The 12468-nt window shown below is 41.5% G+C and overlaps 1 protein-coding gene across 16 annotated transcripts in view; it reads right to left on the bottom strand.

Moving 5' to 3' along the window:
• The window catches only part of EYA4 (EYA transcriptional coactivator and phosphatase 4), a 294629-nt gene that overhangs the window by 45873 nt on the left and 236288 nt on the right, over positions 1 to 12468 (bottom strand). For all 16 annotated transcript variants that reach the window (XM_066605631.1, XM_066605656.1, XM_066605638.1 and 13 more), the window contains one exon: positions 7712 to 7795. In XM_066605631.1, coding sequence (XP_066461728.1) covers positions 7712 to 7795 — 84 coding nt within the window. The remainder of the gene's footprint in view (positions 1 to 7711; positions 7796 to 12468) is intronic.

The raw sequence follows: 12468 nt of genomic DNA, 5'->3' as shown, positions 1-12468 counted from the left end.
TTTTTCTGGCAACCAAGCGCTACAACTTTGGGGGTCCTTGCATTCTTTGTTTACAAACCAACACAATTAGAGGTTGCAGGGTTCACATGCCCTACTACTGCCATTTCCGCTGTGAGATGAGAACCATTATGGCAGAAGTGTGGCACACTGTGATCACTGATTGGCTATAGCAGTTACCATTGGGTGAGTAGGAGCTGGCTAGGCGTTAGAAATTCGAGGTGAAGGGGCGAAGCTAGGCTGCGAAAAGCCATGACTGCCTGTTCATAGAGCTCCTGCTTCACCAAGGCTCTAAAGTCACTTTTAGAGCATCAAAATCATTGCCAATTAGATCCTACCTATGGCTGAAGTCTCCAGGATGCTGCAGAGAGAGAGGCAAATGCTGTCCAGAATGGAGACGCATATAAATCTTTACTTGTCTCATTCCCCATTGAGGGACCAAGATGGCGCGTCCGGAAGTTCCCAGGAAAGTTCCACAGTGTCTAAAAGATCGGAGCATTCCCCTGAGCTCCTGCTTAGTGAGGGAGCAAAATAGCACTACAGCTCCTGACCATCTACAAACAAAGCGACCAAGCAAAGCCTTGTGCATTCGGTTGCAAAACCAGAGGGAAATCCGGCAATCAAAAGACAGATGATGATCATCATCTCTCTGGCCACATGGCAGACATGGTCTCATCCACTGGCGTAACTATAGAGGATGCAGGGGATGTGGTTGCACCCGGGCCCAGGAGCCTTAGGGGGCACATAAGGCCTCTCTTCCCCATATAGGGAGCCCAGTACTATGAATAAAGCATTATAGTTCGGGGCCCTGTTACAGGTTTTGCATTGGGGCCCAGAAGCTTCAAGTTACGCCTCTAGTCTCATCTCCCCCTGCAAGCCCAGCAAAACAGAAACAGAGGATGGATACTGCTGAGGGGCAATCTAGAGAAGGGGTGAGTAAACAACTATTGGGACTGTATGACCAGCTGAGGCAAACATTCTCGACACTATAACAGTAAACAACATATCTGTTACTGACACATCAATGAAAGCCATGTTGAAAAAGTTACAAACATCTCTCCAATCCAATTTTGCTAATCTTATTCAACCTCTTAATTTAGTCATAGTGGAGGCGGAGAAAATAATCAACCATGTTGAAACAAAAATGGCATCATCACGTAACAACTTCATCAATGTGAATGACACCTTGGAATCCAAAGTTGATCGCCTTAAAAGCAAGGTAGCGGAAAGGATAGGTGTCGCTGTAATAATATCAAATTCAGAGGAATCCAAGAAACAGTGTCGATGTTTATAATGGATAGGAATGTACTTACTCTTTCCCAAAAAACAAGTATCGAAGTGATTACATAGTCAGACCATGTGGCAATATCACTAATGTTAGCTGAACACTATAATCAAGCAACAATATTCCTCCCAGGACATCCACATAACTTTGAAACTATGCTACAAATTTTACAAGAAGAATCCCAAAGACTATTGAGATTTGAAATATCATGGTTGGGGAAAAGAACTAGCTTCAAAATGCTTTTATTACAAAAATTATTATATATTTTCCGCACCCTCCAGATTGAACTTCCACAAAGATTCTTTATAGAAGCAAGCAATACTTTATCACAATTTATTTGGGCACAACACAAACCCCACATAGCCAACATATACCCTCTAAAGACGAACGGGTGGGGGTGGGGGGTGGGCTAGGCCTACCCAATAACTACGATTATTATACAGCCACACATAACTCATAAATAGCACCCTGGCGGAGGTGTGAAACCCAGAAACATTGGATGCACATTGAACATTAGCTTGCTGTCCTGTCTCCACTAAATTAATGATGTCTTTATGGGAACTGCCATTACCTTCCTCCATTTCCCTGTTGACTTCCATATCTTTAAAAAATATGGAAACTATTCCATAGCCCTGTGAGACACCAGAGCACTTCCCCCTTATTTAAATTTATTGAAATGGTGTTAGTGGGGTATGTCTAATTTTACACATATCATACATGGAGAATCCCTTGTCCTATTTGTACAAATTTGATCCAAATACTCATTGAACTCAGGAAAAATGTATAAGCATATGCAAACACTACATTTTTTGATTCTGCGTAAACCCACATTATTTAAAAGCAAGCCAAATATATTCCAAATTTTCACCAAAGGTACCAATGGACTGAAACCTATATATACTTTAATTCATAACAGTTCACATTTCTATAAGACATCCACGAAAGGTATGGGAAAGAGATCTAAAACATACATTCAGTAATAAGGAATGGAAACAGGCTATATTTAAGCCATAAAGCACTTAAATATAGCTGACATATTAAGACACTCATGAAGACCATACTGAGATGGTACTACATGCTGTCATGTTTAGCTCAAATATATCTCAATTGCTTGGATGGTTGCTGGAGAAACAGTGGCAACAGAGGTTCACTTCTGCATACATTGTGGAGCTGCCCTTCCCCCCAACAATATTGGGACACTATGTTTGTGCTACTGCCCTCTCTGGTGGGTCACACAATCTAGAAGTTTACATTGTTAGCCTTATTAAATTTAGGATCATACATAATCCCATCTAAATTCAGAATTTTGGGGTGCAAAAAATTTGACCTTGTTAAACATTGGAAAAGCACAGAAATTTCTAATATGGGAGAGGTTATTGCATCAACCAGACGTAGGTATATGAAAAAAAGTTTGCTGGTATCAAAGTATCACGTTATACAATTTCATGATTTTCTCATCGTAGCTATGGATATCATTAGGAGTTACATTTATATATGTCTAATACTTGTTCTACCTGGTAAGTTTGTTAAAATGTTATTTGAATTTTAATTATCCTTTTACCAGATTCTATACATTTTCACAAATAAGGGAGATGGAACAATACCTGTGCAGTACCACCTATTTGAAGGCAGTTTTCCCATAGGTGGTGCTGCAGAGGTATTGGTCCATCTCTCTTATTTGCATATTACCCAGAGGTGCATGAATGGTCTTATAAGACTCCTCACTCACCTTCTAGGTGCTCTCCCTAAGGAGAAAAGATCGCGTTCCTCTACATTTCTGGAATTATACTTTTTTTTAAATAGGACTCGATTGAAGAACTGAAAGATATACTTCGGGGTTTATAGCTGTTCATAACTGATAATGTTGTCCTACAGCTCAGTATATTAAACTTTAGTGTTAAAACCCTGAAAATGTAGATAAAAACTATTGAATAAAAAAAATGTGAGGTAAGGTTTGTCTTCTGTTTTTGGTTGTGCACAAATGGCAGCTGTTTAAATTTTTTTGACAAAATCAGATAACCCCTTTAATATGGGCCAACGAATTTATAAAGTTCTTGGAATTTATAAGTAATTTCTGTACATATGTATGTAAACTGTAAAATTGACTTTAAAGAGAAGGAAGAATGCTTAAACCCTTTAGCGACATGTGACATACATGTACTTGATGCGCACAGGAGAGTATGGACTAGACTCAAGTGTTTAGCCCACTACACATGTGGCGGCTGCCGACTGTGTTATACAACCGGCAGCCACTTGTAACACTGTCAATAGTAACTCGTTAGACCGAGGTAAGAGTCATCTCTCAGTTGATCAACCCCCCTCACACATGGGGTGCTGATCAATTGCCATGACAGCAACCAAAGGCTGCCATATATGGGAGCCTATTTAGGATGCTTTCACACATGGTGAAAGCATCCATGCTTCCCAGGCCTGCCCTATGTGGAAGCTTATTTAAAGTGCTTGCACACATGGTAGAGTATACTGCAGCATGCAGCAAAATATTCTGCTGCGGAAATCCACACCAAAATCTGTATCTCTAACATGCAGATTTTGACATGGATTAGGAATTTAACAATTTCCAAATCTGTGTCAAATTCTTACATGTTGGACACGTGGATTTTACTGCAGATTTTTCCACATGGCAGAATGTTTTGCCGCATGTGACAGCACTAGAGATGAGCGAACGTACTCGGTAAGGGCGATTTCGCAATCGAGCACCGCGATTTTCGAGTACTTCACTACTCGGGTGAAAAGTACTCGGGTGTGCTGTGGGGCGGGGGGTTGCAGAGGGGAGTTGGGGGTAGCAGCAGGGAACAGGGGGGGAGCCCTCTCTCTCTCCCTCTCCCCCCACTCCCCGCTGCAACCCCCCGCTCACCCACAGCGCATCCGAGTACTTTTCACCCGAGTAGTGAAGTACTCGAAAATCGCGGTGCTCGATTGCGAAATCGCCCTTACCGAGTACGTTCGCTCATCTCTAGACAGCACCCTTAGCTGCAGATTTGACCACTTGGGGTGGGCTTTCCGTTGCAGAATGCTTGCAGCGATTCCGTGCTGTGTGAAAGTACCCTTATAGTGCTGGTAGTTAAGTATATAGCTCAAGGGTCGAGTAGGGATTGGAGTTTATATCGAATGCTAAGGTCTGCATACAAAGTGTTTTGTTTAATGTGTTTTTGCAGCATTTTCTTCGTCAGTGACATTAAAATACAGCATGCTCTGGGTATGGTATTTCTTTCCCATAGACATGCCTATATGTAGGGCTTGAAAAACACCCGCAAAGAAACTCTGCACAATTAAAGTGTTACAAAATCAAGAAAAGCCTTCCAAAACACTTGTATAAAACCCTGTGAGAAATCCTTGAATATAGCGGTGATTTTTACAAGCATTTAAAAACTCTGAGGCCTTAGTCAGACGGGCGTTTTTAGCCGCGATTTGCGCATGCGCATGCGTCCGGCAATTTTATAAAACCATTGCTTTGCAATGGTATCGGACACATGAGCGCTTTTTATGCGCTCGTCCGATAAATTATAGAACAGAAATCGCAGATCGCACCTATCTGCGATCTGCGATTCCTGTTCTCTTCTCTATATGCGCTCAACGGGGCCGGCGGCAGCAGCGCCGACCCCATTGAGAACATATAGAAGACAAATCATTCTTCTCTGCCACAGCAGTAACAGCTGTGACAGAGAAGAACGATGTTTGCCCATTGAATTCAATGGAGTCGGCAATACAGCCGCTCCATTGAAAGCAATGGGCTGCCGGCGTGCGCGGGGTGAATTGTCGGGAAGGGCTTAAATATATAAGCCCTTCCCTGCAATTCATCCTAAAATGTGTTAAAATTAAAAAAAATTGTATACTCACCTTTCCGCTGCAGCCGGAGTCCAGCCGCGGCCGCTGTCAGTTCTCCTGAACTGCTTCTCGGCACTATTCAGCCGGCGGGGCTTTAAAATCCCCGCCTGCTGAATGATCTGCCTCTGATTGGTCACAGCCCTGACCAATCAGAGGCAGGTTTCACTCACACACCCATTCATGAATTCATGAATGGGTGAGTGACTGCTGCCTCTCAGCGCTGAGCCAATCAGGGGCAGGTCTGACTCACATCCATTCATGAATTCATGAATGGGTGTGAGTGAGACATGCCTCTGATTGGCTCAGCGCTGAGCCAATCAGGGGGCAGGTCTGACTCACACTCCCTTCACACCCACTGCAGGACGGCCGCGCGGAGCTCCGGCTGCCGGGAGAAGGTGAGTATATATATATATTTTATTTTTACACATTTTAGGATGAATTGCAGGGAAGGGCTTATATATTTAAGCCCTTCCCGACAATTCATCCCGGGCTCGCCTGCAGCGCATTGCTTTAAATGCAATGAAATGGTCCGGTCATGGCAGAAGAGCTTTATATAACCCCTTAAGCACACGGACATTTTTTTCATTTTCGTTTTTTCCTCTACTTCTTCAAAAAAAATTCTAGCTTTTTTTATTTTTCCGCTTACATACCCACATGAGGACTTATTTTTTGCAAGATATGTTATATTTTTCAATGGTACCATTTAATGTACCACATAATTTACTAGAAAAGTTGAAGTGAGATGGAAAAGTACTCCATTACGACATCTTTGAGAGTGTGGTCTTGTTTTCACAGCATACATATTGCAGCAAAAATGACATGATAACTTTTTTCTGTGTTTTTTTCACGCTCCCATAGAAAATAATGGTCAATTCTTGAAAAAGAATCGCACAAAAATAGGACATACATCAGTTTTCTTAGCAGTGGTATTGTACTATACAAGTAAATGGTAAATGTTCATTAGAATGCGCCGCTTAAGGCCTCGTTCACACAAGCATTGTTTTGCACGCATTCGTGGTGCCCAAAAAGCAGCGCTGCATGGATGTGCAAAAAAACATGTGAACGAAGCTCCATGCCCGTTGCGTTCAAAGCGGCCGCATTAGAAGCAATGGGCTGCAGGCACCAACCACAATGATTTTCGGGGAATGGCTTGAAATATAAGCCCTTCCTGGAAAATCATGCCTAGCTTGTGTAAAAATAAAAAATATATATATACACTCACCTCTCCGCCGATGTCGGGTTTGGCGCATCTAGCCGCTTTGTCCCTGACACTGCTCTGAAGCCCTTTCAGCAGGCAGGGATTTAAAATTCTCGCCTCCTGAAACGACTGTGTCTGATTTGCTGAGCGGTCAGTCAATCACAGGCAACGTTCAGCCATTCATTGAATTCAATGAATGACTAAGCTCTGTGACCAATCACAGGCATTGCTCAGCTGTCATTCAATGCATGGCTGAGCACTGCCTGTAATTGGCTGAGTGCTCAGCCAATCTGATGCAGTCCTTTCAGAATTTAAAATCCCCGCCTGCTTAAAGAGCTTCAGTACAATGCTGGGCCAGCAAGTGGCTAGACACGCTGAGCCCTCACGGTGCCGGAGAAGTGAGTATATATATTTTTTATTTTGTTACACAAGCTAGGAATGATTTTTCAGGGAAGGGCTTATATTTAAAGCCCTTCCCCAAAAATCATTGCAGTGGTTGCCGGCATCCCATTGCAGTGGCGGCCCCTTTAAAAGCAATGGGAGAAAATGGCGATCCTCTGCCACAGCTGTGACAGAGGATTCTTTTACTCCCTACTGTCACAGTGTTCAGCGATGAGTGGACTCCCGCGGGGAATATTTAGGTGTAGCACGTAATTTCCCGATTCATGGATTTCCTATCTTTTGCAGGTGTGCAAATTTTCACACCTGTAAAAGACGGACATGTAAACACACCGTTGGGAACCAATGGTTCTAATAAATGTGTGGTTATGTGCACACATACGCGCACACAAATACACGCTCGTCTGAACGAGGCCTTAAGGTGCATTTACATGCAAAGATGATTGCTCAAAAGATGGCTCTTGAGCGATCATTTTGCATAAACTACTACTTGGTACTAATGCCTATTAGTACCAATTATTAGCGTGTGAGCCACCTGGAGCTGTATTCAGGGAACAGACCACCAGCTGTTCTCTGAATAAATTCTGCAATGGGGCTGATGGCTGATACAATGTTATCAGCGCTCTCCTGCAGAACACAGCGTGTGGTCCTTCTTGTTCTCACGCAACTGTTTCAGAGCCACAATTTTGCTGTTATAAAACAGCCAAGTCGCAGGAAAGTCACAGTTGAGTGCTACGTACATTGAACTTTATGGCGAAAAAGTCGAGACCTGCAACCAAAATCCAGCTAAGTTGGATTTTCTGTGAATGTCATGTTGCAGTCACTTTAGGTTGCAATGCGACATTGCTCACAATAATTAGACCTGATGTTGCGAAATGCCCTATTCTTAGTCTTCAAATCATGTTCTCCCACCTTTCCCTTCTTATTTCTATTCTTTATCTTAAGTCCAGACTATGCAAATTTAGTACATAGAGATAGTATCTTACCTTCCCATACTTTTGTGCAAATGTTCCAGTAAGCAGTGAATGAAAAATGATTATCGTTTCATCCAGGTCCCAAACGAACACTCTCTGAAAATAAGCATACCAGGAAATACGTAAAATAGATAACAATGGGTATATTTATAATATGCTATAAGGTATAGTACATACAGTATTACACAACATATTGCATAGATACTATCAATATCTATACAACAGGCATCCTTATATCTGGCATGTAAAATTGTTAGTAAAGATGAAATTCACGTGTAATTTATTAATTACTTAATGACCTTGTATGCTTTTTTCCCACATCCCAAATCCTGCAGCATAAATGATATGATTAATATTTTCTGCGGGTTGATATGATCATGTATCAAAAATTATTATTTTTTAGGCTTTTCTGCTGTTCCAAAAAACTCTTTTTTGGAAATTATTATTTTATTTTACATTCTTGCATTCAAAGTCCCTTAACTTTTTTTCAGTGGACAGAGCTCTGTGTGGGCTTGTTTTTTGCATTACACGCTGTAGTTTTTACTGGTACTATTTTAGAGTACATATGAATTTTTAAAATAATTTTTATTTAGTTTTTTTGGGAGGCAAAATGAAGAAAATAAGCATTTTGCCTCCATTTTTTTGTTGTTTTTTTGCAGTGCACTTTACATAGTGTATTCAAGTTATTGTACATGTATTTATGGATAAGATGATACCAAATATGTTGGCCATTAATTTGTTTAAGTGTTATTTTAACAATTTTTTTAAAGATTTTTATGTCCCTGTAGGGGGCTTGAACGTAAAAAACACTGAACGCTATGAAAATGCATTGCAGTACTTCTGTACTGCAATGCATTATTGCTCACAACAGTGATCATAGGCTATGGCAGACCCGGATGCCTGTGTCTGGTGTTGGCAGATACCTTTTACCATGGCAACCCATTGGCAGATACTTTGCAGAAGGCTGATAACATCAGAGAGGGAGCATGCTCCCTCTGTAAACACTTTAGATGTTGTGATCTACATTTATCACAGCATGTAAGGGGTTAGCAGCAAGGATTAGTGTTCTTACCAATTCCCGCTGTTGCAGCTGGCTCCCACTGATCACTTAACCCTTTCCAATCCATTTATTTTTTCTCACCCATTCTCCCCAGCTCCAAATAAATTGGAGCTGGGAGAATGGGTGAGAAAAAATACATTTTCCCTGCACCCTCCTGATCTGACAGAGTTCAGGAGGGTGCAGGGAGGGACCTGCTTACCTGACCGGCGTCTTGTGCATTCTCCTTCTGCCTCCCGGCTCGGCGATCATGTGACCGCTGGGGTCAGGTGACACCTGGCGGTCACATGATCGCCGGGTCGGGAGACAGAAGGAGAATGCACAAGACGCCGGTCAGGTAAGCAGGTCCTTGCACGGTGCAGGCTCCCGGCTCGGCGTTCATGTGACCGCCGGGGGTCAGGTAACACCGGCGGTCACATGATCGCCGGCCGGAATCTATGCATTGCATAGCGCTAATTGAGCGCTATGTAATGTGTAAAGCAGTGGGCAGAAAGGGTTAAAAACCCTTTCTGCCTTCTCCTCGAGGGTCCTCGATGACGACCAGTAAAGGAGTGCATCTGCACCCGATGTGCCTGACGATCGGGTGCAGATCCACTCCTGCACTGCAGTGTCGGGCCTCCCCCGACATCGGAGCTGTGGAGGAAAATGATGATGTCGGGGCAGGCCCGACATTGGACTGGAAAGGGTTAAGAGCCTCCTGTGGTGTAGAGTGTAAGCTCTCGCCTACGACCTGAAGATTGCAAGTTCAATCCCTGCATGATTCAGGTAGCCGGCTCAAGGTTGACTAATCCTTCTGAGGTAGGTAAAATGAGTAAAACCCCTTCTGAGGTAGGTAAAACTTGGTGGGGGGTAATAAATAATAATTACCAAAAAAAAGCTGCGGAATAAGTTGGCGCTATACAAATAACAAGAGAGATCACTTCTGAGCTCGTGCCATCCACAAGATGTAAGTTTACTTCCTCTTGCATTAACTAGGACATAATCTTATGTTCTGTGGCATTAAGGGTTAGAACAGTTCTGGAAGAGTTAAACCTATAAACTTTAAATTATAATACTGATAACCCATCCTCAGGATAGATCATCTATATCAGTTCAGTGGGGTTTTCCCTTCTGGAACCCCCACCAATCAAGCTATTTGAAGAGATCATATTGTTTGGGTGAAAACTCCAGTTTCTTCATTGTATACCAAGCACAGCATTGCACATTTTGTAACAATGATGCCAGTATTGCAGCTAAATCACATTCACTTCATTCGCATTTAGACGGAAAAGAGGTCATAGCATGTGCCCGAGTGCCGCAGTCCCTTCAGACAGCTGAAAGGCCAATTTGTCAAGAGTCAGATACTCTCCAATCAAATATCAATGTCCTAACATGAGGATAAGTCATCCAAAATTTTGTCCAAGAAAATCCCTTTGTTTTTTAAATATGTTTTTAGTTATTTTTTTCTTAAAGATAGCATGAAGTTTTATCTGATTCTGATGGCTTGGTTGTTTTTTGTTTCATTGAACTTAAAGAAGTAGTTTCATTCAGACAAGTCCTTGAAAAACTAGCCAACAACATTCCTCAGACAAGGTCTTTGCCATAAGAATTGAGCTCTGGCCGAGTTCCGTTTTTATGTTTTGGTGCCAGAAGAGGTTACCAGTTTATTGTCTTCTAGTGTGCATTCTCCAACTACTAGCAGTAGGTTTCTATTTGTATGTCAAATGAAGCTACTACTGGATCAAAAATGGTTTTGTCACTTGTATCACTTCAAGAAACATTAATAAAAAGGGCTTGTATTAGATGGCTACCTGTGTGTTGCATTCTTTGAAACAAGGGTGTTCCTCATTTGCTATCAGTGATCTTTCATTTTTCTCCACTTTTAATGGAATTCATAGTCTAGAACTGCTTCAGTTGACTTCTCTAAGAAGTACAGTTCCTGACTTGAGGTTGAAGAAAAAGTTGCATAGTGATGCTACTTTTTTATGGGAGCAAATATTAATCCAAAACCTCTGCCTGGTCTCCTGATGCCTTAATGGAATTTTACTTGCAGAAAAATTAAATATTTCTCAATAAATGCATTTTATTATCTGTAAATTCTCATCTTAACCCTTTCAAATCCACTGTCTGACATCTGAAGACATTTTGATTGAAGGCTGTACAGCTCTGATGTCGGAAGACGCCCGGCAGGGTATTCTTACTGTATATTACTGGCCATTCTGTTGTCAGGGGCCTCTCCAGCATGTCACATACCGCAGTACTGGCTCTAGCCAGCAGATGGCGCCATTGTATAATGGCAGAAAGAGAAAGCCCCCTAGGAAACCTTGAATCTAAAATTGGATTGCAAAGGGTTAAAGTTGTTATGTGTCTGTGCACTGTCAAAGAAAATATACCCAAACAGACCATAGAAATACCATAGAGTGGTCATTTGCTTGTGACTCCTCTTTGTAAATCAGAGCAGAAAGCTCCTATGTAAGAGAAGCTCCCAAACTTGAGGACCCGACCATTTCATTCAACACATGGTTGACCCTCATTTCCTGCTGCAAGGGCAATTTATGGATAGAAAAGCTGTTAAAAAATTCTAGAAAATGGAGCCATGGGAATCAGCTGATCACTGGGGTGCCTGTTATTAAGAGAAATGGCTAGACTGAATGTAAGAATAACCTTAATTTCTGCATTTGTACTCTTAAATTTGCCTTTGTGTATTTATATCCAAAGTAATGCCTTTTAAATATGACAGTATAGTGGAAAGGCACTGACCATTGCTAAGAACTGTTCTATTCAAGTGTATTAACTGTCTAAGAATGCAGCTGCTTTAGTACATAGACCACATTAAGATCCAATACTATTTTAGGGCAGCAAGTGTTAAAAATAGTGTTTGCTTTAGCACATAACCACCTCAAGTGTTCCTCTTCGACCACTTTAAATGCTGGGACCTGTGACATTTGTTGGCTGGGTAAAACATGTCCACTGCTCAGAATTTTCCTTTTAAGAGTCAACTCTCTTTATAAGTCTGACTCTTATAATCTATGTAAAAAAAGAAAGTTGTGTTGAGCAGGTTCCCACTTGAAATGCATGTATCTTGAATGTGGCTAAGATAAAGGATATACAAGTAGAATCTAATTAAGTTGCTAGGGTATTTTCTACATTTGCTTTTAGCATAAGAGTAAAAAGAGACCTTTTTTCCCAATACTTTTCATTATTTTATTTATATTACTTTAATGTCATGTAAAATGTAAAGTGAATTCGGAACAATACTGGCAAGTTTTCTGCCAGTTGGCTAATGAGTGGAACTGTTCCCTCAATGCTTGTTCTGTTTACTAAGTCACATTATGCTTCTTGGCAACTTTTTTCCTTCCATGTGTATTACCAGTAAGAACATGCAGCTGTATGGGATATGGGACTGAGCTCCTGTTCATCATGCGGTTCCCTCTTTGTTTTATTTGCACACAGCTATGCCTGAATAGATATTTCAGTTGCCAAATGATCCTTTCATGGCCACCAAGTCAGTTTGGACCACACATTGAAGACATAAAGTAATTTTTTATTCAGGTACCAGGAAACATTGAGCAATAACTGTTGTATGTACAATTGGGTCCTTGTATCAAAAATGTCATTGGGACAAACTTTGGTGCCAATGTAGTAGGGGTTGGATAACTCTGATTATTGTCACACCATATTATGTGGGTATTGTTAAAAATGCTTTATTGTTGGGTGTTTGTTCAAATGTATC

This window comes from Eleutherodactylus coqui, chromosome 1 (assembly GCF_035609145.1).
Source record: "Eleutherodactylus coqui strain aEleCoq1 chromosome 1, aEleCoq1.hap1, whole genome shotgun sequence".
NCBI classification, from domain to species: Eukaryota; Metazoa; Chordata; class Amphibia; order Anura; family Eleutherodactylidae; genus Eleutherodactylus; species Eleutherodactylus coqui.
This window is presented reverse-complemented; position numbering and strand designations above follow the sequence as displayed.